Source organism: Pteropus vampyrus, unplaced genomic scaffold (assembly GCF_000151845.1).
Source record: "Pteropus vampyrus isolate Shadow unplaced genomic scaffold, Pvam_2.0 Scaffold518, whole genome shotgun sequence".
NCBI classification, from domain to species: domain Eukaryota; kingdom Metazoa; phylum Chordata; class Mammalia; order Chiroptera; family Pteropodidae; genus Pteropus; species Pteropus vampyrus.
Window position 1 is genome coordinate 955183 of NW_011889299.1, and position 25451 is coordinate 980633.

The window sequence follows — 25451 nt, forward strand, 5'->3', positions numbered from 1 at the left end:
TTGTCTTAACAATGTTTTCCTAAGACAAGTTTTTTTATTTTTTAAGTCTAATTTGTTGGATTTTTCCTTTTATGGTTCATACTTTATTATTAAATTTATTAGGGTGATATTGGTTAATAAAATTTTATAGGTTTCAAGTGTACAATTCAATAATATGTCTGTTACATTGTGTATTCACCACCCAAAGTCAAATCTCCTTCTGTCACCATATATTCGACTTCCCCTTATTCTTATCTACCTCCCCTCTACCCCTTTTCCCTCTGGTAACCACTAAACTGTGGTCTCTGTGAGTTTTTGTTTGTCTTGTTTGTTGCTTTCAGTTTTATATCCCACATGTAAGTGAAATCATATGGTTCTCAACTTTTTCTGTCTGACTTATTTTGCTTTTTGTGTCCTAAGAAATCTTTGCCTAACCCAAGGTCACAAAGATTTTCTCCTCTGCTTTCTTCCAAATGGTTTTAGATTTTACATGTAGTTCAGTAAATGCATTTTGAGTTTGTGTGTGTGTCTGTGGGTATGGTGCAAGATATGGATCGAAGTTCTTTTTTTGTGCATGTATATCTAATTGGCCCAGTACCATTTATTAAAGAGACTATCCTTTCTCCATTGAATTGCCTTGGTACCTTTATGTGTTGGGTCTATTCCTCATACCTTTTGTTTGACAGGCTCTGCCAGACCACGAGGATGAGATCCCGGAGACAGTGCGGACTGTTCAGCTCATTAAAGATCTGGCTAGGGAGATCCGCCTGGTGGAAGTAAGAAGCAGGGGAGCAGGGGAGGCGTTTGGGAAGGGCTTGAGGCTCAGGTGGAAGGTCAGGCCTCTGAAGTTGGCATAAGAGCTTAGGGGAAGGGTTGGGAAGACCCCATCAAGGACTCTATTTATTCATGTATTCATTCATTCAAATAATTACATTAGGTGCCTCAAGTGTGCCACACATTGGGCTAGGTGCTTAGAATGCATAATAAAATGCCCACAAAGAACTCATAATCTAGTAGAGGGCAAAGTTAACCTTTGAGCCTCTGTTTCCTCATCTCTAAAGGGAGGATAATTATACTCAGGGGTTGTTAAAAGGATTAAATAAGGTAATACAGATTGAGCATTAAGTATATATAATGTGTGGCACACAGTAGTTGCTCAGTAAATTCTGATGGTGGGTCATCGTGGTGGGTGGTGGAGGTCATGGTAGTTGTTGTTGTTATTAATATTTTGACTCAGTCTCTGCATTCTACAAAATGACAGTTCTCCTGGGTCGAAGATGATTACAAAGCCATGTTTCAACAGGTGGCATATACCACGAGGCAGTAAGGTGTAGTGGTAAGAGACTCAGAGTAACTTGGGTTCTGGTTCCTGCTCTGTCACTTGCAAGCCTTTCAGAGCCTCAGTATCCTTATCTGTAAAGTGGGGATAACACCACTTTTTCAGAGTTTTGTTATGATTAAGAGCCCCTCGCACAGTGCCTGGCAGAGTAAGTACTCAATAAATGTGAGCTATTGTTATTAATAGATTTTGCAGCAAAGAGAGAACTTAGTGTGGGCTGGTGAAGTAGCAGAGGCACCAGAGGAGAATTGGTCTGAAGGAAGTTTAAACTTTCCTTTAGCTTAGAAGCTATAAAGTTATATTTAGCATTCAGGATATAAGCAATAAATCCATGATGAAGGGTAGTCAGAGTGAGCTACTAGGAAGTTGGGCTTCTAGCCTCACTGCTTGCAGCATGTTTCACTGCCTGCAGCATAGCTTACATTGTCCACCTCCTATCTCATTTTCCTCCACTCCCATCTGTCAGAATCCTTTAGGTTTATAGTTAAAAGGCCTACCCTTTTTCCAGCTCTTCCAACTTAAACCAATTTTGTATACATAGAACTTTGGGCTGGTTGGAAGAGGGTTTAGAGGTAGATCACATCTGGTCCATTGGCTTTCAGATATTTTAAAGCAATGGAATCCTTTTATTTTCAAATGAGATTTTACGTGGAAGTCCAGTATATACATATAACCAATCAAAGCATAGCTGCTATGAATAAGATGAAGGTGAGAGGCTTAGAGCTCCACTTGTTCCTCTTGTTTGCCTTCCACCTCCCTCTAGTCCCCAGGGCTCCCAAGAAGTTCAAAGGAGCCACAGAGCATCTTTGAAAACCACCTTTCCAGTCTAATCCTTTAATTTTACACCTGAACAAACAGAACTCCAGAGTGGTCAGATCACTTACCTGAGGCCACAGAGGTAGCTAGTAGCAGAATTAGGTCTAGAACCTCTCTTCTATCAAATCCTTCAGTCCTTAAAGTTGGAACCACACAGTTTAGTACTGAATTATTTTCTGTCTCATGTCAGCTGCTCTTGGAATCTTTTCTCTCCAGTTTTGACAGTAATGCTGGGTTTTTCCTCTGCTCGTCTTCTCCTTACTCGTCAGTGGCTGGGTAAAGAAATGCCACCCAGTGAATTCTTGATGATTCATTGTGCAAAAACTAGGGTGTGCATATATGGAGCATCTGTAAGCCACTTACATGGCAGTACTGCCAGTGCCATGAACAGACCTCTGCTCTTAGAGAGAGAACCCTTGAGTAAGCTCTAACTCCCTCATGTACTAATACTCTTGTAGGATATCTTCCAACAGAACGTTGGGAAGACGAGCAATATCTTTGGGCTGCAGAGGATCTTCCCAGCTGGCTCCATTCCCTTAACCAGGCCAGCCCATTCCACTTCAGTATCCATGTCCAGGCTGTCACTGCCCTCCAAAAGTGGTTCAAAGAAGAAAGGCCTGAAGCCCAAGGAACTCTTCAAGAAAGCAGAGCGAAAGGGCAAGGAGAGCTCACCCTTGGGGCCTGCTGGCCAATTGAGCTATAATCTCATGGACATATACAATCATCAGGCACTGAAGACAGGCTCTTCCCAGAAAGCAAAGGTGGGTGCTGGCCCATGGGTTCAGCCCAACCCTTTTGGGTCCCTTGGAAGAGCAGGGTATCAGAAGAACAGGCTATCCGGTTCTCCCACCTCCTTTAGGGCCCCTGTTGTTTGGCTACCAGTCCCACTCATTTAACAGGCATTTATTGAGACCTTGTCTATGCTGGGCACTGTGATAGGTGCTATAGATGTAACCCTCAAGAGGCCGACAGGCTAGTGAGAAAGGTAGGCATAAAAACAAATGAGTGCAATGAAGTGTTGTGGATGCCACAATCAAGGGTGTATGGGACCCTGAGACACAGAGGGGGATGATTCTACCTATCTAGGGGGAATGGTCAGGAGCTCTTCTCAGAAAAGATGACACGAACTGACTCTCGAAATGCTGGAATGTGAATGACATTTGAGAACGTACTATATGAGTGTCAGATTGGAGTCTTGAACAGGTTCTTGAGAAAAGCCCTCCTCCAGGGCTCTACCTTGCTTCAAGATTGTGGTACCCTTCATGGGCAATGTAAAGATGTTCCCCTCTCTTTTTAGGGAACATGTTTTATAAGATTAATAGGTTCCCCTTGAGCTAGCCATGCATTCTCAACCTCCTGTTCCTATGATCATTTGGGTTGGGGTTGTGGGACAATGTAGCAGAAGACCTCGCTTGGTTCAGGTGGTTTTGACAGTGAACTCAACCAGTGAATCCAGAGGGAACTGGCTATCCTGATTCACATGGGAGTCCCAGACAGGTGACAACTGAGCCTCCTCCTTCTGCAGTTCAACATCACTGGCACCTGCTTGAATGACTCAGATGATGACTCGCCAGACTTGGACCTTGATGGGAATGAGGGCCCGCTGGCCTTATTGATGTCTAATGGCAGGTGAGGTGGGGAGAAGGAACATTAAGATACTGGGACTGTCGCTGGCAATATGCCACTAATACAAGGCATGGAACTAGGACCTGGGAAAGGAACATGGGTCAGGGAGGGATTGTGCTTCGGGAAATACCCAGATACTATCAGGTATCCTTGCTTAGTTCAGAGGGCCATGGAAATGTTTGTGGGTGGGCAGGGGAGAGGTCTGGACTCTAATTGGTAATCCTCAGAAAAGTCTTGTATAAATTCTAGAATTTTCAGCAAGTCAGTGGGTCAGAACCACTGCCAGGTATAAGAGGTAGTATAGCTTGCTGGTTAAGAGCGTTAGTTTTTATGTACCTTTGCTATTCAGTTTTTAGGAATTTATTTTGTAGAAATATTTGCACAGGTGTGTGATGAGAACTATTCAGTGTTCACTGTATCATTGTTTATAATAGTAATTGAAAACATGTTCATCAATAAGGGTTGGATAAATAAATTATGGTACATCTGTAGAATAGAATACCATTCAGCTGTTAAAATGAATGAGTTTAATATCTGTTATGCAGAGATGTCCAAGATATATTCTAAAGTGAAAAAATCAGCTTATAAAATAATATATAGGAATAGTTCCATTTTAATTTTTTTAAAAATACATATGTGCTTGTATAGAAAAGCAACATACAGACTTTTTTTTAATTTAACTTTTTTGAAGAGGTTTCAAATTTAATTTATACAGTTTAAAATTCAAAAAATGTGAAAGAATACATAGTGAAGAATTTTGCTCCCACCTCTCCCTGTTCCCCAGTTCCCCTCCCCATGGACAACCAACATCAATGATTTTCTTCCAGAGATATTTATTCACATTCACGCAAATAAATATACTTTTTATATATTTTATGCTTGTCACACCAAATGTGTAACAGTAGTTATCTCTGGAAAGTAAGATATGGGAGGCAGGAGAGGAAATTTTCACTTCAGTAGCATTTGAATTTTGTACAGGGAGCATGTATTATTTTTCTTAAAATAATTTTTAAGAAAATTATCTAAAAGATAATTTTCTAAAAGAATAAAAGCTGTCATAACAAAAAACATGGACTTGGGAATCGGCCAATCCTGAGTTTGAATCCCAGTTCTGACATGTATTCATATGTAACCATGGTAAGTTAATTAACCTGTCTGTGCCTCAGTGTCCTCATTATATCTCTTATATAGATAAAACTTACCTAGGGTTGTTGGAGTCTTAAATGAGATAATGTATGTGAAGTGCTTATCACAGTGCCTGCCACATAGTAAATGCTTAATTAATGGTAGCTCTTATGACGAAGTTGAAGATGAAAAATAATAGTGGTGGTGGTGGTGATGATGGCGTGGGTGTGGTTAGAAGCTGAGTAGGTCATCAGAAACCCTGAAACATGTAGGAAGGCAGAGGAAGATAGTAAGAGTTATCATCTGGACACTCAGAGCACCAGACAGGAGCAGTCAAGAGCTAAGTACAGAGTATGAACAGAGTGGGAACATAAGCAACAAGAATACCTTAATAGCCTTTTTGTTGGAAAAGGTTGTTTTCAGATCCCAAGGGCAGGTGTAGTAGGCCCACCTGGCTGGGCAATAAGGAAAAAGCAGGGAATGTGAGAGTAGGGCAGATTCTGAAAGCAGCAGTTATTCTTGGGAGTTGAGAACCTAGTTACTAAAGAATAAGATTAGAGAAACTGTTGAGCATTGCCTTTGTCCAGAACCCATGGTCGGTCTCTGGGGAAGAGAAAATTGAGAATCCTAAGGGTCCTACCTGTAATGACTATTGAGGATACAATGAGACATTTTACCTTTCCCCACTAGTCTTTCTTGTGCTGCTTTTATTACCTCCTGCAGCTGCCAGAGATGGCTGTTAAGTGAACCTAGAGAATTAAGGTATAGAAATATTTACAGATCAGATGATATTATGTCTGGGCTTTTCTCCAAAATAAGCCAGTGTTTTGTAGGGACTGAGGTATAGATGAAACATGATTGGCTGTTGATAATTGCTGAAACTTTACTGGATGATAGGTACATGGGAGTTTGTTATACTTTTATATTTTTGTATATGTTTGACATTTTTCTTAATTAGAAGTTAATAAAAGATCATTTACAGAACACCTGCTCTGTATCAGACTCTATCTTAGCCTTTTATATACATTATTTTATTTTGTCCTCTTAACAACCCCGAAGGTCAGTTTTGTTATCCCTATTTTACTAATGTAGAAACTGAGGCTCTGCGAACTTAATTAAAAGATTAGCTACCATTGGGCACTTGCCATGTATAAGTCTCTACATTAGTTCACTTAATCCTCCCAACACCTCTATGAGGTAGAAAACAGGCCAATTTAATGACAGCCAATTCACTGAAAGCTAGTTAATCAAATGGTTATTTGCTGAATGTATCAAGTATACTGATTTACCAAAAACTTGTTTCTTTTTAACTATAAGGTTTATTTTAGCAGTTTATACTGGCTAATATTGTTTACCAAGTATAACAGGATTATTTAAGCTACTTTTGAGTTTTTCTACTTCCTTTATATATTTTAACAGCTTTTTTGAGGTATAATTTATATACCATACAGTTAACCTCTTTTAAGTGTACTCTTAAATGGCTTTTAATAAATTTAAAGAATGTGCAACCATCACCACAGTCCAATTTTAGAAAATTTTTATCACCCAAAAAGATACCTTATACCCACTTATAGTCAGTCCTGGTTCCCTTCCCCAGACTTAAGCAACTACTACTCTACTTTCTGTCTATATAGATTTGCCTTTTCTAGACATTTCATATAAATGGAGTCGTAACAATACGTGGTCTTTTGTGGCTGACTCCTTTCACTTAGCATAATATTTTTGAGGTTCATCCATGCTGTACTATGTGTCATTAACTGGTTCCTTTTTATTGCTGAATAGTATTCCATTGTACGGATACACCACATTTTGTTTATTTACTAGTTGATGGTCATTTAGATTGATTCAGCATTTTGGCTATTTTGAATGATGGTGCTATGAGCATTTGCCTACAAGTTTTTGTGTGGACATATGTCTTCATTTATCACTTAGGAGTAAAATGTTTTGTCAGGTAACTCTATGTTTTACTTTTTAAGAAACTGCCAAAATTTATTCCAAAGTGTCTGTACCATTTTACATTCCCACCAGCAATTATGAGTTTCTCCTTATACTGGTTAACACTTTATTAATGTCTGTCTTTTTGATTATAGCCATTCTGATGGATGTAAAGTGGTATCTCATTGTGGTTTTAATTTGCATTTCCCTAATGACTAATGATGTTGAGTATCTTTTCATGTAATTATTGGCCTTTTGTATATCACCTTTTGAGAAATGTTTATTCACATCTTTTGCTTGGTTTTTTTTTTTTTGTAATCGGCTCGCTTGTCTTTATAATAGAGTTCTAAGAGTTATTTAAATATTCTGGATACAGATCCTTTCCTAGATAAATGATTTGCAAATATTTCTTCCCAGTCTGTGGCTTGTCTTTTCATTTTCTTAATAGTGTCTTTTGAAGCACAAATATTTTGAATTTTACTTAATCCCAGATCCTAAAGATATTTTCCTATATTTTATCCCAGAAGTTTTATAGTTTTAGCTTTTACAATTAGACCTATGATCCATTTTGAGTTAATTTTTGTATATGATGTGAGGTAAGAATCCACATTTATTTCTTTGCATGTGATATCCAGTTATTTTAGCATCATTTGTTGAGAAGACCATCTTTTCCTCACTGAATTGCCTTGGCACTTTTGTCAGAAATCAATTGACCATAAATTTAAGGGTTTATTTAGTTCTAGACTTTTAGTACAGTTCCATTGATATATATATCTATCTTTATGGCAGTATAAATTTTGAAGTGGAGTAGTCTAAGTCCTTCCAACTTTGTTCTTTTTCAAAATTGTTTCAGCCATGTTAAGTCCTTTGCCCATATACATTTTAGTATCAGCTTATTAATTTTTACAAAAAAAGCTAGTTGGATTTTGATGGGGATTGCATTGAATCCGTAGATCAATTTGGAGAGAATTGCCACCATAACAATATTGAGTGTGACTGTTTTTATGTTCTCCTCTTTCTAGCACCAAGAGGGTAAAGAGCTTAGCCAAGTCTCGGCGAGCCAAGATCGCAAAGAAGGCAGACAAGGCTAGGCTGGTGGCAGAACAGGTGATGGAGGATGAATTTGACTTGGATTCAGATGATGAACTGCAGATTGACGAAAGACTGGGAAAGGAGAAGGCGACCCTGATAATAAGACCAAGTGTGTACCTGTTCTTTCTCTTTCCTGCCTTGCCCATTTCACATTTGTTTTTGGTCCCCTTGATAGACTTCAGACCTTAGGCCTGAGCTTAGTGACATTCTGATTTACTAGCTCTATAGGCCTCCACGCAACCTTTACTCTAGAGATTTATTTATAAGCTAATTCCTAAGCTCCCTAAATTATTCATCTGTCATTACTTTCAGGAAAATTTTCTTTCCCCTGAGTGTTTGGCTCAGATGCTAATCTTAGCTTCATAAGTCATGATAAGTACATTCCATTGTTTCCTAGAATTTCCCCGAAAGCTGCCCCGTGCAAAGCCTTGCTCTGACCCCAACCGAGTTCGTGAACCAGGAGAAGTTGAGTTTGACATTGAGGTAGGAGCCTGTCCTGTGTTTAGTCTTCTGCTCATTCTGGTTACAGAGGCAGATGACAGATTGTTATTTTAGTTGGGGGGGAAAAAGATATCATATGCACTCAAACCTAAGGTATTTATTAAGTGAAGGATTGTGTACTAAATGCTGCTGAGCATATGAATGGAATGTTATAATTTAGTTGAAATATTCTTAAAATCCTTTAATACAGAGTAGAATAAAAGACTGTGATGTAGCAGAAAGAGTATCTGATTTAGAATATCTGATTGTGATCGTACACAAATTATTTAACTTCACTGAGCCTTAGTTTCTTTATCTATAAAATGAGAGTTATAATACCTACCTCACAAAGATGCTGTAGAAATTAAGATGAAAGAATGAATATGCTGCTTTGTACTTGGTCTGTACTTGGTGCTCAGAAGGTATTAGTATCAGGAGTGAGACTGTCAACCCTGTATTGGGGCCTTACCAGACCAACCCTGGGCAGCTGAGGTGATATCCTCTTTCCCCAACAGGAGGACTATACAACAGATGAGGATATGGTAGAAGGGGTCGAAGGCAAGCTTGGGAACGGGAGTGGAGCTGGTGGAATTCTTGATCTGCTTAAAGCCAGCAGGCAGGTGGGGGGACCTGACTATGCTGCCCTCACGTGAGTACTGGCTTTGTTTTCTCCTTTCTAGATGATCAAACAGCACATCCCTACCCCCTGCTCGAAGGGATAGGTCAGCCAATCAGCAGATATTTATTGAGCTATTTAAAGGGACAAAGAATTAGCCAGGACATTTGGGCTGAAAGAATAAGTAGACATGAAATCTGTCCTCGGGAACTTAAGATCTGACAGAGAGAGGCTGTATAGACATCAAGGGGAATGGGGTTCTTTGGAAGTTGGAAGAGAGGCTGGAAGAGACACGGAAGGACAACTGGGCCTTATTTAAAATAAAAGAGGGAACTATGCAGCATAGATGAACAGGGAGGGAGGTACGCCCATCTTTTTGTCATCTTACCTGCTATCTGTGGAGACTTGAGGCAAGAAGGACTGGCCTTTTCATGAAAACAATCTTTGATACTATCTGGATCCTTCAGTTTGGTTTCTGGTTTTTCGTCTGGGATGGTTCTTTCCTCCTTCCTCCCATCCTGACCTTGCCACCGTTGTCCCCTGTCCCTGACTATTTTGATGACTGGTTTCCTCTGACAACTAGAGAAACTCCCTCAGTATTTCTCCTCTGTCTCTTGCAGCGAGGCCCCTGCCTCTCCCAGCACTCAGGAGGCCATCCAGGGCATGCTGTGCATGGCCAACCTGCAGTCCTCATCATCCTCTCCGGCTACCTCTAGCCTGCAGGGTTGGTGGACCGGGGGGCAGGACCGAAGCAGTGGAAGCTCCAGCAGTGGGCTGGGCACAGTGTCTAGCAGTCCTGCTTCCCAACGCACCCCAGGGAAGCGGCCCATCAAGCGGCCAGCATACTGGAGAACTGAGAGCGAGGAGGAGGAGGAGAACGCCAGTCTGGATGAACAAGACAGCTTGGGAGCATGCTTCAAGGATGCAGAGTATAGTAAGAGCAGCTGAGCACTTGGGCCCAGACCAGAAGGACTCCCCTAGTCCCAGTCTCAATCCTAACACAGGACAGCCTGTAGTGAATAAAGGCTTGACCTTAAGCCTAATAGTTGGTTTCTCTGAGCCATATTTTCTTTATAAAATGGATATATCTCACAGGTAGATGTAAGAGTTAGAGATGATGCTTGTACAGAGCACCTGGCACAGTGTCTTGCTCATGAGTAGCCTTCAAAAATTGGTAGCTATTATAATTAGCTATCATTCACTTTTATTTGTTTGTTTGTTTGCTTGCTTGCTTGCTTGCTTTTGAGTCAAAAGGAAAATTTATTAGAAAAGGAGTAACACTCCATGGACAGAGTGTAGTCTCCCTCTCAGAGGCAGAGAGTGAGAAGGACAGTGAGAGAGGCAGTGAGAGAGAGAATAAAGGCACTGAGAGGGACAGTGACAGTAGAGAGAGACGAGGACAGTGAGAGACAGAGAAAAGGCACTGAGAGGGACCTATCATTCACTTTTAGCATTGTCCTTCACTGCTGGTGACCTTTTTCCCTCTTGCCTATTTTACTTCTGTGTCATTCAGTTTATCCCTTGCAAAGTTATATAAATAATGACCTTTCAGTGCTCTTTTTGCATTTAAGAGATGACTCCTTTTTTTAAGCTAAGATTTATTGAGTACTACAGTGTATAAAGCACTTTTTGGTATAGTACAGCTGACTTCAATGTAGGCTTTTGCTTTAATACTATTTTTAAAATTTAATGGTATTGACCAAAGATTAGAGTAAGACAGAAAGCAAAAATTCCCTTTGACTAACACTCTTACCCCTCTGAGGAAGGTTACCCAAAAGTAACCTTTGTTATTAGTTTGATGTATACCTTTCATTTTCTTGTATTTACACCCATATATAGAGATAAGTAGAGGTATAGTCTTGTTTAGTCCGTATGGTTCTACAACTTGCTTGGATATCTTTCAACATCAGTTCCTAGAGATCTACTTCATCAATACATTGAGATCTACCTGATGCATAGTAGTCTGTTGCATAGATGTGCCACCATATGTTTAGCCATTTCCTACTGATTAACATGTAGGTTGTTTCTAATTTTTTAGTGTTACTGACAGTGATACAGTGAAAATTATTTTAAATAACTTTTTGTGCCCATGTGCCAGCTAACATTTCTCTAGGATAGCTAAACCTGCTGGGTTGAAAGGTATGTACAAAATAAATATTAATAGTGCCAAATTCCCCTCCAAAAGGGCCAGTATATGAGTGATATATGAGAAATACTTGGTTCTCCACAGCCTTACCAGCAGTGGGTATTATCTGCCTTAGTTTTTGCCAATCCAGTGGCAGTCAGTGGTGCCTCAGTATGTTTTATGTTTATTGGCTTTTTAAAATTTCTTTTCTGTGAATTATCCATTCATTCTTTCACCCATTTTTCTATTCTGTTTGTTTTTTGTTATTGATTTGTAGGTGTTCTTTGTATATTCTACACTTGCTGGAGTGTTTTTAATATATTCTAGAAATGTTGAAAAATATTTTTTTTAGTCTGTTGCTTGTATTTTAATTTTATTTATGGTATTTTTAGCATGTAGAATATTTCAGTTTTTACATAGTCATCTTGATCAGTTTTTTGTGTTTTATGTCATGTGTAAGAAGATTTTCTTATATTTTCACCTAAAACTTCTATAGAAGTTAAAATTTTAGCTCTTTTTGGAATCAAATTTTGTGAATTGTAGGAGGTAAGAATCTAACTTAATTTTTTTCCACATGGATAGTCATTTGCCCCAAAACCATTTATTGACTAATTTATCATTATCCCCTCTGATCTGAAGTTCCACTTACTGAATTCCCATATATACCTGGATTTGTTTATCTGCTCTATATTTCCAGTTCTGTCCCTTAAAAGCTATGTGACCTTGAGCAAGCTAGTTAACCTCTCTGTGCCTCTCTGATAATAGTACCTACCACATAGGTTGTTGTGGGTTTAAAAATGAATTAATATACATAAAGCACTTAGAACATTGCCCAGCACATGGTAAGTGCTGTATGTGAGATACTATTATTATTATTATTATGCTCCATAAAATCAATTTGTCCATTCCTGTAGGTTAGTTACTATAGACCTTGTGTCTGGTAGGGCAAATCCCTTCTGCAGAACATGCTTTGGACCTGAGCAGAGCACAGATGCTCAGTAAGCCCATCATCGCTGGGCTGAGCTATGATCGGTCTTAGGAGTATGCCAAGTTGCCCAGTCTCCTACCCTACTATCTTCAGCAGACAATCACATCAGCATACAGCCAAGACATCCAGACCTGGTCTAACTGGTCCCCTCAGAACAAACAGTTCACTTAGCCTCTGCTTCCTATTACCCCTCCCCATCCCTGCTTTACCCAGCAGCACTAGAAAAGCAGTTTAACAGAGATACCGACCTACTTCTTATTTTTCCATAATTTCTAGGCTATTATTGAGCTTTTCCTATTGTAGATAAATTTTAGAATCAGCTTGTCAAATTTTATAAAAAATCCTAATAGGATTTTTTATTAGGATTTCATAGCATTTATAGATTAATTTATGGAGACTGACATCTTTCATCAGAGGCTTTTCTCCTATAGTAGGGTATGCATTCCTGAAAAATTCCACATCCTGAAAATTTGTACACTAAAAAATAGAGCTTACAAGAAAAAGAGGGTAGAGACATACCCCTTAAAATCTGTGTGGCTTAGAAACCAAAATACTGACTGAGATAATGACAGTCCTAATACTAATCCTTGTTCAGTTAGAGCCCATTGACATTTGCACCCAGCATCAGTCAGTGGATCCCTTGTAGCCTGGGCTCAGGCATCCTTCTTCCAGATGTAGGTTCTTGAGGGTATTTGTTTAAGTTAGATACTAACTTCATCAAACTAAAATCCGATCCAGGACCTAGTCTTCAGCAATCTTTTTTAAACACAGGAGGAAGTATCTTCACAATTTCTTCATCTGCTCTCAGCCATCCTCCTTTCCCACCAGAGCTTAATTTTGTAGAAAACAGAACCACCATTTGCTCTTCCTCTGATGGGAGTCACTATTGCAGGATTTTCATCATTTATCTGTAGGTCTTCATATATATCTAAGGCTTTCTCAATAATTGTAAGAAAATTTAACAGCGCTTGGTTAAGAACAACTGGCCAGGGAAAATTGCTTTTGATCCAGTTCAACTTCTAGATGCCATTGATATTGTTCTGCTATTTACCTTTTATGTATGAACAGTCACAGAACAGACCATCTTGTCCAATCTTCAAACATGGTTTGTCTCTCCATTTATTCAGGTTTTTTTGTTTATCTCTTTTTTAGCTTATTCTTCAGTTTATTACTAGGTATTTTATAGTTTTGTTCCTATTGAAAGCGGCATCTTTTCATCTATTACAGTTTTCAATTGACCGTTGCTAGTATGCAGGAAAATAATTGATTTTTCCATATTGATCCCGTGTTGGATTGCCTTACTATATATACTCTTATTCGTTCTATTATTTTTTCAGTTAATTGTCTTGAGCTCTTGAGGGAAGTCATCTATGTCTCATATCTTAGTTTGTTAGGGCTTCCATGACAAAATACCACAGACTGGATGACTTAAGCAACAGAAATTTATTTTCTCATAGTTTTGGAGGCTGGAAGTCCAGGATCAAAGTGCTAGCCGGGTTGCTTTCTCCTGAGGCCTCTCTCCTTGGCTTGCAGATGACTGCTCTCTCAGTGCCTCTTCATGTGGTCATCCTTTTGTGCACATGGACCCCCGGTGTCCCTCTGTATATCTTAATCTCCTCTTCTTTTTTTTTTTCCTTTTTACCATGTTTCTTTAATTAGATTAATTATAATTTCTGTTTTAAAAGCGTATTAAAAAAAATTTTTATTAAAGTATAGTTGGCATACAATAGTATATTAGTTTCAGGTGTACAACATAGTGATTCTTCATTTATATACCTTACTATGTGATCACCACACTAAATCTAGTAACCATCTATCACCATGCAAAGTTATTATAATAACACTGACTATATTTCCCATGCTGTACACTACATACCCGTGGTGTACTTATTTTATAACTGGAAATTTGCAGCTCTAATTCCTCCTTACCTTTTTCACCCATTCCCCTACATCCCTCCCTTCTGGCAACCACTAGTTTGTTCTCTATGTCTGTGAGTCTGTTTCTGTTTTGTTTGTTCTTTTAGATTCTACATGTAAGTGAAATCATACAGTATCCGTCTTTGATTTTATTTCACTTAATCTCTTCTTAAAAGGACACCATTCAGATTGGATTTGGGCCCACCCTAGTGGCCTCATTTTAACTTAATTACCTCTTTAAAAGTCTTTTCTCCAAATACAATCATTCCCAGGTACTGGGAGTTAAGAATTTAATATATGAATTTTGGGGGGACACAATTCAGCCTATAACAACCACTTTCTTGTATTCACACCTCTAGATTTGTCTAGTTTTTTTTATATGGCTTTATTGAAATAGACAATTAGTTGCTATTCAGTGAGTTTTTTCTTGTACAATTCAATGAGTTTTTTATTCCATTATACTTGGCATACAATAATATACCAGTTTCAGTTGTATAGCATAGTGATCAGAGATCCACATAACTCGCAAAGCGATCACCCCACTAAATCTAGTACCCCTCTTGCCCCTTACATATTTATTACCTTATTAACCATCTTCCCCATGCTACACTCTATATCTCCATGTCTATTCTGCAACTATCCATTTGCACCTCTTAATCCCTTTGACTTTTTTTGCTGTCCCCCCAACCCCCCTCCCATCTAGTAACCCTCAAAATATTCTCTGTATCTCTAAATTTATTTCCACTTTTGTTGTTGTTGTTGATTTTGTTCTCTAGATTTCACATGTACATGCAATCATGCAATATTTATCTTTCTCTATCCTACCCATTTCATTCAGCACAATATTCTCTAGGTCCATCAAGGCAGTATCTTTTTCTATCCCCTTCCTTTTAGTCTCTGTGTGTCTTTCAATCTGAAGTGAGTCTCTTGTAGTCAGCATATGTAGGGGCCTTGTTTTCTTGTCCATTCAGCCACCCTATCCTTTGGTTGGAGCACTTAATTCTTTTCCATTTGAGGTACTTATTGATAGGAATGTAATTATTACCATTCTTTATTCCTATTTTTGATACATGTTTTTTCTTCTTAAAGAAGTCCCTCCAAAATTTCCTGTAATACTGGCTTGGTGTTGTTAGCTCCTTTTTGTCTGGGAAGCTCTTTATCTGTCCTTTAACTCGAAAAGATAGCTTTACTGGATAAAGTATTCTTGGTTGTAGATCCTAGGTTTTCATCGCATCTAATGTTTTGTGCCAAGCCCTTCTGTCTTGCATTGTTTCTTTTGAGAAATCAGTTGCCAGTCTTATGGATGCGCCCTTATAGGTAACTAACTGCTTTTATCATGCTTTTTAAGATTCTCTCTTTGTATTTAACCTTTGGCATTTTAATGATGATATGTCTTGGCATAGGTTTCTTTGGGTTCCTGGTTTTTGGGACTCTCTGAGGTTCCTGGAGTTTTATATCTATTTCCTTCACCAAGTTAGGGAACTTATCCATCATTATTTCTTCAAATATATATTTAACTTCTTGTTCTCCCTCTTCAGATACCTCTACAACACTGATATTTTAACTTTAAGGTCCCATAGGCTCCTTAAATTATTATTATAGTCTTGGCTTCTTTTTTCTTGCCATTCTGATTGAATGTCCTTGACTTCCCCATCCTCTATATAGGTCTTTCAATCCTCTTCTTTATTCACTCTATTTAATTTAATATACTTTTCATCTCAGATAATGTGTTCTTCATTTCTGACTGGTTCCCTTTTATAATTTCCATTTCCATTTTTATGTTTTTTATCTCTTTGTTGAAGTTCTCATTGAATTCATCTACACTTCCCCTAAATTCATTGAGCACCTTTATAACTAGTGTTTTGAACTCTGCATCTGTTCGATTGCATGACTCCCTTATTCCTGGATCTCTGTTCTGTTCTCTCCTATGGTTTTTGCTTCTTTGTCTTCCCATTTTGACTGCCTTTCTGTGTCTGTTTCTATGTACTAAGCAAAACTCCTAAGTCTCCCAGTCTTTGTGAAGTAGGTGTCCAGTGGCACAGTCCTGAGAGGGGTTCAGCTGCAGGCCAAGTTTAGCCACAGCCTGTGACCCTCCAGGGTCACCTGATAAGATTCAGCAAGCAATCCACAGACACTGTTCTTATAGTTGCCTCAAGAGGCCACGCCAGAAACCATGGTCAGCTGCCACCAGTGTGAGTCTAGGCACTGCTCAGCAAGGGGCATCTGACTCACTGAGGATATACTTGGATGTGGCTTGGGTGGGGCCACAATAGAAGGAGGCAGAGTTTCAGAGAATCCTCTGGGCAGAGAGACCTCTTGTTATCCAATTTGATGACCTCTCAGCTATGGCAATACTGCGTCAGCACACTGGAAGGGCAGAGGGCTCAACAGAGGAACAGTGGATACTACTGGTACTTCTGTCTGGGATCCTAGCCTCTGGCCCTCACTCCAACAACTCAGTGTCCCCCTCTAAGTTCCTGGTGCCCTCCACACAGCTGAACTGGTGCTGGTGCTCAGAGCAAGCAGGTCCATCACCCCAAAAGTCTGCTCGCGGACACGGCCCCTTTAAGAGGCATCTGTAGATACCGACTGCCACTGCTATGGCCTCTGTCTCCCTCAGCCGCTCGGGACCAGGCAGCCTCATGTCCTTGTCCCATTCTACCTCCCGTTGCAGGGTGATTTCTGATTTCTCCCCCTAGTTGTAGGGCTTGTTCATCTAGATCCCAGGAGATTTTCCTTGCTGTTTGCTCCATGTCTCTGTCACAACTTTGATTTGGTCGTAAGAGGGATAAACACCTTGCTGGTGTCTTTCCACTTAATACATAGGTCTCTGTAGGTCTCTTGTAGACTAATGAAGTTCAGAAGAGTCTCTGTCTCTTGTGTGAGAGGTTTTGTTTGTTTTAAAATCAGGAGTGGAATTAGATTTTATCAGATGATTTTTTGGCATCTTTGATGTACATAGTTTTTCTCTGTTAATTTGTTAATGATGATTTACATTAACAGAATTACTGATTTTGAATTTATATTTCTTTTTTAGAACTATCTATACTTGATCATGGCATTTAACAATAGCTTATCTAATTTATTTGATTACTAGTAATCTCTAATGTTTGGTGTTTGTATACTGCTAACTTCTGGCTTTGTTTTATTCCTTTTTCTTAATGTTCTTTGTACAACATCTCAAGTTGAAAGTTCTGTTTATTTATTTTGTCTGTCTTCCCTTTTGATAAAGGGTTTTTTTTAATTAACACGAAGTAAAATTGGCTTTGTTGGTATACACATGTTTAGCTTCTTGTAACCACCACCATCACAATCACCATCACCATCACCATCACCATCACCTCAATGAGGATACAGAACCACCCCCTCCCACCCAACTCCCTTATGTTATTCATTAGTAGTCATGCCTTTTCTCTACCCTTAGCCCCTGGCAACCACTGATTTGTTCTCCATCACTGTGGTTTTGCCTTTGCCAGAATGTCATATAAATGGAATTATACAGTAAGTAATATTTTGAGACTGGCATCTTTTTCTTAGCATAATGCCTTTAAAATTCATCCATGTCATTGCGTATCAATAAATTATTCTTTTTTATTGCTGAGTAATATTCCATTGTATAGATATGCTGCAGTATTTTTATCCATTCACCCATTGAAGGACATTTTGGTTGTTTACAGCTTTGGGTGATTATGAATTGAGCTGCTGTGAACATTTGTGTACATGCTTTTATATGAACATGATTTTTCATTTCTCTAGAGTAAATCCTACAAATGGGAATCCTGTACAGTACTGGCAGTGGATGCTTTAACTTTATAAGTTTTATAGTTTTCAGTATACAAGTCTTACATTTCCTTGTTTAAAGTTATTCCTACCTACTTTATTCTTCTTGATGCTATTGTAAGTGGAATTGTTTTCTTAATTTCCTTTAGAGATTGTTCATTGCTAGTGTATAGAAATACAACTGATTTTTATATGTTGATCTCAGAGTTCCTATTGACATAGATTTATGGTTATTGTTTTATGCCTTAGAATTTTAAATCATATAGAAAACAAAAAGAAGACTTAGGAGCCACAAATATCACAATACTGGCTTTTATAATTACCTCTGTAGATACTTTTCCTGGTGTTTTTTTATTTCTTTATACAGCTTCAAGTTACTCTCTAATGTCCTTTTATTTCAGCCTGGACTCTAGCATTTCTTAAAGGGCAGGTTTACTAATGACAAACTCCCCCAGCCTTTGTTTATTTGAGAATGTCTTAATTACCTTCATTTTCGAAGGCTCTTTTTAGCCAGGTATATTATTCTTTGTTGATAGTTTTTTCTTTCAGCACTTTAAATATATCATCCCATTGCCTTCTGACCTCCTTTGTTTCTGATGAGAAGGTCATTGTTAATCTTATCATGGATGTTTGGTAGATGAAAGTTGCTTCTGTTTTGCTGCTTTCAAGATTCTCTCATTTTTGTCTGTTGACAGTTTGAATATATGACAGTTTGGTGTTTGTATACTGCTAACTTCTGGCTTTGTTTTATTCCTTTTTCTTAATGTTCTCAGTGTGGATCTTTGAGTTTATCCTACTTGGAATTTGTCAATCTTCTTAGATGTATATTTTTATGTATTTCATAAAATTTGGAAAGTTTTCATCCATTATACTTCATATATATAGTCTTTCTGTCTCTTTCTTTCTCTCCTCTCCTGTGGGACTTCCATATGAATATATTGGTAAGCTTGATAGTTTTCCATAGATCTCTTTGCCTCTGTTCATTTTTCTTCTTTCTTATTTTCTTTTCTCATCAGACTGGATGATTTGAATTGAGCCTTTTTCACTTCACTGATACTTTCTTCTGCCTGCTCAAAATCCGCTCTAGTGAATTTTTTATTCAAGCCATTGTACTTTTCAGCTCCAAAATTTCTATTTAGTTCCTTTATATGTTTTCTATTTTTTGATAGAAAATTGATGTTCTCTTTTCTGTTGAGACGTGGTTCTCTTTGATCACATTTAAGACAGTTAAATTATAGCCTTTATATAGTAAGTCCAATTAATGTCTGCCTCTTGGACAGTTTTATCAATTTCTTTTTTTCCTGTAAATAAAATATACTTTTCTGTTTCATATCATGACTCATAATTTTTTGTTTAAACCTGGACATTTTGAATTTTATACTGAGGTAACTTTGGAAGTTATATTTTTCTTCCTTCCCAGAGTTTGCTGTTGTTGCTTATTGTGAGCTACAGTTATCTATTTATTGAGTGACTTGGCAAACAATTTTTTGAAAAGACTGTATTCCTTGATATTTCCTTAAATGCCTAAATTAAACAATCTTTTTTTTCTTTGTTAAGCATTCCTCTTGTTGTTGTAAGTATTTGATTGGATTTCAGAGTCTTAGAAATGTTGATTCTTACAGTTTTTGCCAGCTTAATGGTTGCTTCAGTGGAGAGATAGATTCTTGGAGCTCTCAACTTCACCATGTTGGGGCATCACACCTTCTACCTTTATATTTTTAACATGCATATTTGAACTTGTATTTTCTTTAAATGTCTAGAGTTAATTATCATCTACATCTTTTCCTCTTTAAAAAAAGACTCAAACCTTAGAATGGAATTCCTTTTGCATGTTACTCATACATATTATCTCTCAATCCTCACAATTTTACAAGGCAGGTGGTATCTATTATTTCAATTTTATGGATGAAGATGGTAAGACTTAGAGAAGTTCTCTTAGGCTACAAAGCTAGTGGGTCACTCCAGGATTTCAAAATAATTCTCTGATACTGAGACTCAAGGTCTTTCTACCATACCATACTTCTTTCTTTGAGGTAGAAAAACCACTCAAACTCAACAAAATAACATTGACAGCCATTGGGGCTAGTAGAGACTGTACCTTTCTCAAACAACTGTTACCAGTAGTCAATGACCCCTCTTTAAAAAATTACTTAGTAAGTAAGGAGGCAGGGGTTTTACTTCTTTCTTTTCTCAAGGAAGAAGGCCAGAAAAATTTACTCATTTTCCTACAAAGAGGCCCTTATGGAAGGACATGGGATATTGGATTCCTCTGATGAAGTAGAATTCTAGAAAAATTTGAAGCTGGTCATTAGGAAGAAGTTTTTTCATTCTCACTTTGCTTTTCTTTCAGGTTTAACAGCAGCAGCAGAATTTGACCTCATCAGTAGGACCTTTCTAGACCATCTTCCCATTAAATCTTATAGGTGTTGCATGTGGATTGTAAGGAGAGTGATAAAACTGAATGTTTGCATGTATTTGTATAGTATGAGATACTTGTATATGTGTGTTTTGTCATTCAGAACATTCAGTTCCAATAATCTTGTTCCTAATTCAGCCCAAGTAGTATTTTTGTTCCCTTTTTGTGAATGATGTTTGTACCATTCTTTTTCCATTAATTCAGCAAACACTGAGTGCCTACTTTGCATTACCTTAGGCTTCCTTAGTTTGAAATCAAACAATACATATCCCGGCCCTCCTGGTAAATTGGGGATGACAGATTTATGAATCGTCTCTTAAGTACTATATAACAAGTAACTCCAGTAGAGGTCTGCACAGGATACTATGGAGAGTTGAGGAGGCATCTGAATCAGATTACAAGAATGAGGGAGGCTTCTTTAGAAAGTGAATCTAGAGCTGAATTTTGTGGGGTCAGTAAAGTAACTCATGAAGTTACTGAATGGATATTGGGTGAGTGAATCAGAATTAGATGATGCTAGGAGGACATTTGCAGCAAGAATACAAAGGTAGGTAGACGTGAAAAGTATGTGGCGCATTCAAGGACTCCTGCAGTTGAGTATAGATTAAATAAAAGGTCCACTTGTAGGGGAGTAGGAGGAGCTGAGTTAAGTATCATTTTATCTTCCCCTTTCTGAATGAGGTCTCAGTTGACCTTACTTTTCTCTCTCACTGCAGTTTACCCATCCTTGGAGTCTGACGATGATGACCCTGCTTTGAAATCTCGAACCAAGAAAAAGAAGAATTCAGATGATGCTCCATGGAGTCCTAAAGGTAATGTAGTATTCTGTCCTTAAACTCTATGGGAGTGGTTGGGGGAAAAAATAGGCTGAGATTAGGTGGAGTATTTAATACAGGAAGATATAATTCAGTTACTCATTTGTTTTCATCAGCAAACACTTGTCGAGTGCCCACTGTGTGCCAGGTATTAGGTGCTAGGGTGAAAATGATCATTGAGACACAGAATTCATGCACTCAGTTCAGCAAAGCCAGGAATAATGGAACATGTTGCTCCTGATATTATATGACTTGAGATGAAAAGAGGAAGACCTTGAACAGAGTTTAACAAGTAGTCTAAGACTTCTGAAAACATTCTGCTACCATCATCCTAGCTCTTTGGTAATATTAATATCAAAGGAGGGAAATTCTGCTGACTATTGAGCTCTACAAGGCCCAAGACTCCTTAGATTGTCAACTGTACTGGCTGAAAGGCTATCACTGAGAAAAGAAAAAAGAATGATCATTCAGTTGAACGTGGAATTTAGAGAATAATAAATTTATTCATCTCTTTGGGTAGTTTTCACATTGGAGGGTGTTATTGGTTAGCTTTTGCTGCTTATCCAACTACCCCAAACTTAGCGGCTTACAATAACAGCAGTTAATCATCTCTCATGATTCTCTAGGTTGACTGAACTACTATTTCAGTCTAAACCAGCTTGTCTGGGGCTGTTTGTTCTGAAAAGATCTCCCTCAGATGTCCTAATTTGGGCTCACGGGGGCCTCTCTCCATGTGAGGCCACCAGGAGGCTCTCTCATCTACCAGGAGGCCAGCCCAAGCTTTTTCACAAGGGTAGCAAGCAGAAGGGTGTCCAGCAGTAAGAGAGGACAAGCCGCAATGTGTAAGCACTTCTCAAGCCTCTGCTTATGTTATGTTTTCCATTGTCCCATTGGCCAAAGCAATTTACATGACCAAGCCTTGATTCCATGGGTGGAGAAATAGATTCCATCTCCTGAAAGTGAGAGTTGTAAAATCTTATGCATAGAAGGAGATGTGAGCAAATTGAGAGCCATTACTGCAGCAGTCTGCCACAGAGGGTGCTGGCATCTCAGTACCTGTGTCTCCCCAGAAAATAAAGGGCCTGCTATCCCTACCCAACCTTATTTGGCCTTTTTGGTATTTGTTTGGGGTTGGGGGCGTAAAGTGGCAGGGCAGTCCTGGAAAGTGTTCTCTTACTGATTTAATCAGCAAATTTTTTTGGAAGAGGTTTGTTTCTTCAGGCGTGTTTTCTGATTTTATTTTCCCCGATAGTTTCTGGTTTATAAGCATAATAGAAAATTTGGAAAATACAGAAAATAGAGGAAAGTATAAAGAAGAAACCATCCATGATTCTGCCACCCAGAAGCAGCCACTGTTGTTAATGTGTTGACATATTTCCTACTTGTCTTTTTCTCTTATGCATTTTTCTTTTTATGGTTGAAATCACATTATGTATACAATCATATATCCTACTTTAAAATTATTTTGCCCTTTATTCAAAATAATATGTATATCTGGTAGCAAATCAAATAGTATAGAAGAGTTTAGGATGAAATGCAATGGTCTTCTGCCTCAGCTTTTTCTACCTACAATGTCTTGCCTGAGAGGCAAGTTTTTATTTTTCTGGTAGTTAACCTCTAAAACTCAATATAATAGGGTTTTATAACACTATTTATTTCTTGATTTATTAACTTAATTTCTGTTTCTCCTTCCATCAGCTTCTGTCAGTTTCTTTTGATCACCCATTTTCTAAGATATGGACATTAGTGCTGCTAATTTTTCTTCCTCTAACCTTCTATGAGGCACACTTTTTCTTTTACATTGTCAAGGCTGTTAACATTTACGTTGTCTTGTGATTAATACTCTACATCAACTATAAGTTGACTGTAAAAGTTGAAAACTGATAAATATATCTGGCTTTTAAAGTTAACAAGATAAATATATCTCTATGCCGTTGTTTATAAATAATATTTTAGTGGTTACAAAATATTCTACTCTATGGATATACCTAATTTGCCTAACTTCTCCTTTGATGTGGGGCATTTCACCTAGTCCCAGTCCTGGAAAGTGTTTCACACTTAGTAATAACATTTGGGGTGAACATCTTTGTATGTGTTTGTATCTCTGATTATTTACTTAGGACGGATATCCATGAAACTCTAGAAGGGCCAAAGTATATGACGCTATTTACCTTGATATATAGGTATGCAGTGAAAAGTCTTTCTCCAACCCCTGTTCCACAGCCTTCCAACTTCCCACCTAGCATCAGCCACTGTTATCAGTTTCATGTTTATTCTTTCAGAGGTAGCTTATATGTGTGCAAATAAATACATATATATTTTTTCTTTTTCAGTCTTCTTTTACTCAATTGGAAGCATACTTTATACACTATTATGAATGTTACTTTTCCCACTTAACAGCTACATCTTAGACATTGTTTACACTCCCATAAGCAATAAATGAGTATCTATTTCCCTACACCCTTGCCAATACAATTTGTTAATATGAATGTTTTAAAAGCTCTTTATATGTATTGCCAAATTGCTTTTCAGAAAGGTTGTACTAGTTTACACTCTCACCAGCCATGTGTGAGAGTACTTGTTTATAAATCCTTACAGGCATTAAACATACAGCATTTAGGAGTAGTGTTTCTCTGTGAGTAATAGAAACTATTGAGGCATCCTTAGTGCTTATCCCCTCAGGGTCACAAGATAGCTGCTTTACTTGCAGCAGAGGGCTCTGAGTTACAGTCAGGAGGAAGAGGAAAAGGAAAAAGGAATAGGCCTGCTGATCACCCCTCCCCAAGGAGTTTTAAAGTTCCACTTTTTTGAATATTATCTTTGGCTGAAATTGTGTCACATGGCCGAGAGGCCAGGAAATGTAGTTTTTAGCTAGGTACATTGCTGTCCCACAAAGTCATGTTTTTCGTTAGTTAGCGAAAAGGGAAAATGATACTGGATTGAGAACAAGCAGTCTCCACCATGATATTTTATTGACCTTTGGTATTTCACAAGCAAACAACAGTATCTTACTAATTTAATTTTCATTTCTTTGAGTTAACATTTCCTACGTGTTTATATTAACATTAAAATTTATTCTTTTGTAAATTTTATTTCTGACCTTTACCCATTTATCCATGTAGTTCTTCAAGCTTTTCAAGTTGCCTTTTTTATATGGAAAATAAATAGTCATCCTTCACATATGTATATAATTTGTTTATGGCACTTTTTCCTCATTCTACATAAAAAACCTTAATATTTCTATATAAAAAGTTGATCTTATCCATTGTTGCTCTGTTCAGAGAGCACATAATTAACACCTCTATATTTTTCATTTAATTTTTTTAAATTAAAAAAAATTATTTATTATGGTGACATTAACAAAATCTAATAAGTTTCAAGTGTACAGTTTAACAGTAAGTCATACATATATCGCATTGTGTATTCACGGCCCATACAAAGACAGAGACATTCTACAAAAGGTATTCCTATTAAAATAAGTAGTAAGACAAATATATTCATTATCAGTGCTATTATTTAGCATTGTTCTAGAAGTTCCAGACAGCAAAGTTAGGAATGAAGCAGAAATAAAAACTATAACTATTAGAAATTAAGAGAACAAACTATCATATTAGGCTCCCTACGGGTGGGAATCCTTTTATTTATGTCTTTCATTGTATGTGTAGCACCTTGCATAGTGACTGGCACATGTGAGATATTTAATAAGTATTTGACAAGTGAAAGAAATGATAGGATTAAAAAAATCATAATTAGAATTCTCTTACAATTAGAAAATGTAAGAGAATCGACTGAAAAACTGTTAAAACATGTAAGAATTCAATAAAATGGGTAATCACTGAATATAAACCAGATATCCAAAAATCAAGAATTGTTATATATTGGTAATAACCATAATACACAGAGGAAAAAATTCTATTGATAATAACAATTGTATAAAATACTCATGAATAATCTTAAGATTATTAAGGTGTGGAACCTACATGAAGAAAACTTTAAAACTTTGCTGAGGAACATAAAAGAAGACATGAATACATAGAGGTATACCATGTGCCTGGTTACAAAGAATGAGTGTTGTAAAGGGTCATTAATTAAATGTATATGTTTAACACTATCCCAGTTAAAAATACTAATAGAATTTTGTAGGGAACTCATTCTAAAATTAATTTAGAAGAGTAAACAGGTATGATTAGTTTAAAGAGTCATAGAATAGAAAAAGTAAATGAAAAGAAATTAGCCTTTTAAGATATTTAAGTATACTACAGTGCTACAATAATCAAGTTAATGTGGTTACAAGAATAAAAATAGTAAACATTTTTCCTTTTTTATGTTAAAATTTTTTGTGAAAATTTTCATATGTACACAAAATTAGAGCAGTTAGTATCTTAACACCCATGTTTATCAC

General features: G+C 37.5%; 1 protein-coding gene across 8 annotated transcripts in view; it reads left to right on the forward strand.

Moving 5' to 3' along the window:
• Window positions 1-25451, forward strand: part of PHF8 (PHD finger protein 8) — a 98051-nt gene that overhangs the window by 45252 nt on the left and 27348 nt on the right. For 5 of the 8 annotated variants that reach the window (XM_011383404.2, XM_011383410.2, XM_011383406.2 and 2 more), the window contains exons 12-19: window positions 666-755; window positions 2593-2895; window positions 3660-3763; window positions 7843-8021; window positions 8310-8395; window positions 8908-9041; window positions 9629-9942; window positions 20951-21046. In XM_011383404.2, coding sequence (XP_011381706.1) covers window positions 666-755; window positions 2593-2895; window positions 3660-3763; window positions 7843-8021; window positions 8310-8395; window positions 8908-9041; window positions 9629-9942; window positions 20951-21046 — 1306 coding nt within the window. Of the gene's footprint in view, window positions 1-665; window positions 756-2592; window positions 2896-3659; window positions 3764-7842; window positions 8022-8309; window positions 8396-8907; window positions 9042-9628; window positions 9943-20168; window positions 20923-20950; window positions 21047-25451 lie in introns of those variants that run through there. The other 3 variants (XM_011383409.2, XM_011383411.2, XM_023525027.1) reach the window with 2 other exon arrangements.